At 33.6% G+C, this 3,180-nt stretch overlaps 1 protein-coding gene across 1 annotated transcript; it reads left to right on the forward strand.

Moving 5' to 3' along the window:
- Positions 1–277: 277 nt before the first annotated feature.
- On the forward strand, positions 278–1,827 carry LOC141718460 (1,4-alpha-glucan-branching enzyme 2-2, chloroplastic/amyloplastic-like). Its single transcript, XM_074520847.1, has 3 exons — positions 278–436; positions 1,505–1,621; positions 1,720–1,827. The coding sequence occupies exons 1-3, from the start codon at positions 293–295 to the stop codon at positions 1,825–1,827; spliced, it is 369 nt and encodes a 122-aa protein (XP_074376948.1). The 5' UTR covers positions 278–292.
- Positions 1,828–3,180: the final 1,353 nt, after the last annotated feature.

Genomic DNA, 3,180 nt, shown 5'->3' on the forward strand with positions numbered 1-3,180 from the left:
TGTGCAGAGACACTCGACGGATAAGTGATATCCATCGGGTGAGTGGTAAAGCTATCCGACGGATAATTGCTGTTAAGCTTATCCATCGGGATAATTATTATGGTTATTGCTTTCTTTGCTGCATTTAATTTGATTGTACTTCTGTTGACATTGCACAAGGTAATTGTAAAGTCAGGATGATCTGTTTCTAGAAGCACTTTAGCAAATTGAGTACATTACAGCATCATATTCGTTCAATGTGTTATTTGGTAGCAAACAGCTAGTGGTATAGTTAAATTGTTATTTTTCATGGATGGTGCTTTACTGCTTGAACAATTACATAATGCAACATAGAATTTCTTTTGTGGACGAACAGAATGAATTTGGTGTCTGGGAGATCTTTTTGCCAAACAATGTAGATGGCTCGCCACCAATTCCCCATGGCTCAAGAGTGAAGGTAATTCATTGTATTAATGTTTTATTTTCAACTTCAAAAATAAAGCTGGCAGTCTCCTATATACAACTCTATCTAACTTTCTGGCAAAATTATACATACTCAATGTGAGGAATATGCGACAGAAATTTCAGATCCACATCACACAATATTCTATTTAAGTATGATATATGTGTGGAATGTACATTGTACAATCTCAATTTTAGCTTTTTTTGGGGTCAGTTTCCAAAACTTCATATATTTCCATTTGCTTTGTAGACGTGGAAAGGGGGTCCCTTCTAAAGTCTTTGTCTGGTCACTGGTTTCACAAATATTTACAATATGTTCTTTCTGAGATATACAGTAATAAGGCATTATTCCTCTATATCTTTAAATTTGAAATCATGGTGACTCAGCATTCCGTTTCTTGTTGCATGGCTCTGTGAACTGTTATCTCTGGGGTGTCATTTGGGTTACATGGGTTTACCCTGCTTCAGCTGAATTAGGTTGCTAAGCCAGTTAAAGGATTTAAAAGGGCACTGCAGTTTTTCTTCTTTGTAGTAGGTAATGATGAAAGAAATGACATACTTCCTTTAAGGGGAGAAACCTTAATGTTTAGAAGGTATAACGGGTGTGCTTTTAAAGAAAAATCCTGAGAGGATTGATGACCTACTTCAATGCCACTTCCATTTCTGTATCCTGTTTTACTGTATTTGCACTTTCTTTACTCTATGTGCTTCACAAGTTGACAGTTCTATTATTAAGGTATCTAATATTAAAGATTTAAAGTGAGACATTATCAATGTGGGAAACTAAAACTGAAGAAGTTTATCTAAGTTTATAATCTACAATTTCAAATTAGTAATATGTTTCTGTTTGGCCAAAGCAAATAATGAGTTGCATTCTAAAATTGAGAGTATGTAGCAGCTGGCTAATAAACTATGTAGCAGCTGGCTAATAAAATATGCTTAAAACTATTTTTACCATTTTGTTCTGTAAATATCAAAACATATTTATTTATCAATGTCCTGCTGCATAACCTGCAAGGTTTTAATCTCTTTAAAACTTACAATCCTAATCATGGAATGGTAGATTCGCATGGATACTCCATCTGGCATTAAAGACTCAATACCTGCGTGGATTAAGTTCTCAGTACAGGCTCCTGGTGAAATTCCATATAATGGAATATACTATGATCCCCCTGAAGAGGTATGGAATGCACTTCGCTACCTTTAAAGATTTGATTTGATATCTGTACCATGTTTTCACATGTTATGATAAAATGCTTTTGTATATGACCTTCACAGGACAAGCATGTATTTCGACATCCTCGTCCAATGAAACCAATGTCACTTAGGATTTATGAAGCACATGTCGGAATGAGTAGCACTGTAAGAAGCTTTTTTCCTCTCTAGTGTAAATAATTTTGAATACAGTGAATATACCTTTTCTAGTTTCTATTATGTTCTGTAATCTTTTTTTGCAATGCATTACGAGTCATTTTCTGTCATTTTTTCTGTATTGCCTTTTCCTTGTGTAGTAAACTTCTTCTGCTGTAGTGTCTGTTCTGCAAAATAATGGTTAGTGTTTGGGCAGTGTAACCAGTTAAATTACACTAATTGGAACAACATACTAGGACAATAATTTATAATATATTGAAAATTCAAATTTGCAGAGGTTAAAATTAATATCGGTACTTGTCAATATAAAATAAATCTGCCTCTCTTTCTTCTTTTGAACCGTTTTATTTTACCGAGTACAAACCATATTTACTCTTAATTGGGGGAGATATACCATTAAATTGATCTTCTGCGGAAATGTATTCGAACAGGCATGAAAATACAGGAAAGGGCTCGTTTTCTAATGCCACTTGGTAATAAATATATAAAAGTAAAATAATAATAAAAAAGGTTGTTATAAAATGAAATATTGATAAGATTGCGTAAATTATGTTCATCTTAAAAAACCTATAAGTAAAATTTTCATAATTTAATAAAGTTGGATAATAGATGATAAGATTTGTTTAGTAAGCTATCGATGTGAGATATATGTGAGATCTGAGAAAAAGATGAGATAGCGGCTGATTAAAGAAAAAAATTGTTAACATAGTAGACATGGTTTAGTGTTGAAATTTTGTGCCGAGTTATTAAGAATAATTATTTACATCAATTTGGCAAACTTTTTGCAAAGTTTCTCATCTGTAGAGCCAAAAATAATATCGCCTCCATAAATTTGAACAAGTATGCTAGAGCCATTAACATTTTTAAAGAATAAAGTTTTATCTACAGTACCTCTTGTGAAGTGATTTTCCAAAAGAAACTTTGATAAAGTGTCATACCAGGCTCTAGGTGCTTGCTTTAGTCCATAAAGTGCTTTCAAAAGATAATATACATGTTCTAGAAAATTTGGATCTTCAAAACCAGGAGGTTGACTGACATATACTTCCTCCTCCAAATCTCCATTCAGAAAGGCACTTTTGACATCCATTTGATTGACCTTGAAATTGGCATGGGCTGCATAGGCTAAGAAGATTCTGATGGCTTCAAGTCTTGTAACAGGAGCAAATGTTTCATCAAATTCTATTCCTTCGTGTTGACAATAGCCCTTAGCAACCAATCTAACTTTGTTCCTGACTACTATGACATTTTCATCCATCTTGTTTCTGAATACCTATTTGGTGTCTATTGGATTCTTTCTTTTAGGCTTGGGCACCAGCTTCCATACATTATTCCTCTCAAATTGGTTTAGTTCCTCCTGCATAACTAAAA

Source organism: Apium graveolens, chromosome 4 (assembly GCF_009905375.1).
Source record: "Apium graveolens cultivar Ventura chromosome 4, ASM990537v1, whole genome shotgun sequence".
Classification (NCBI taxonomy): Eukaryota; Viridiplantae; Streptophyta; class Magnoliopsida; order Apiales; family Apiaceae; genus Apium; species Apium graveolens.

Bases quoted from the DNA above. Each gene is read 5' to 3' on its own strand.
- LOC141718460 (XM_074520847.1), top strand. From the start codon at position 293: ATGGTGCTTTACTGCTTGAACAATTACATAATGCAACATAGAATTTCT. The intron at 437-1,504 runs GTAATTCATTGT...ATGGAATGGTAG, and splicing joins CCCATGGCTCAAGAGTGAAG to ATTCGCATGGATACTCCATC. The intron at 1,622-1,719 runs GTATGGAATGCA...TGACCTTCACAG, and splicing joins ACTATGATCCCCCTGAAGAG to GACAAGCATGTATTTCGACA.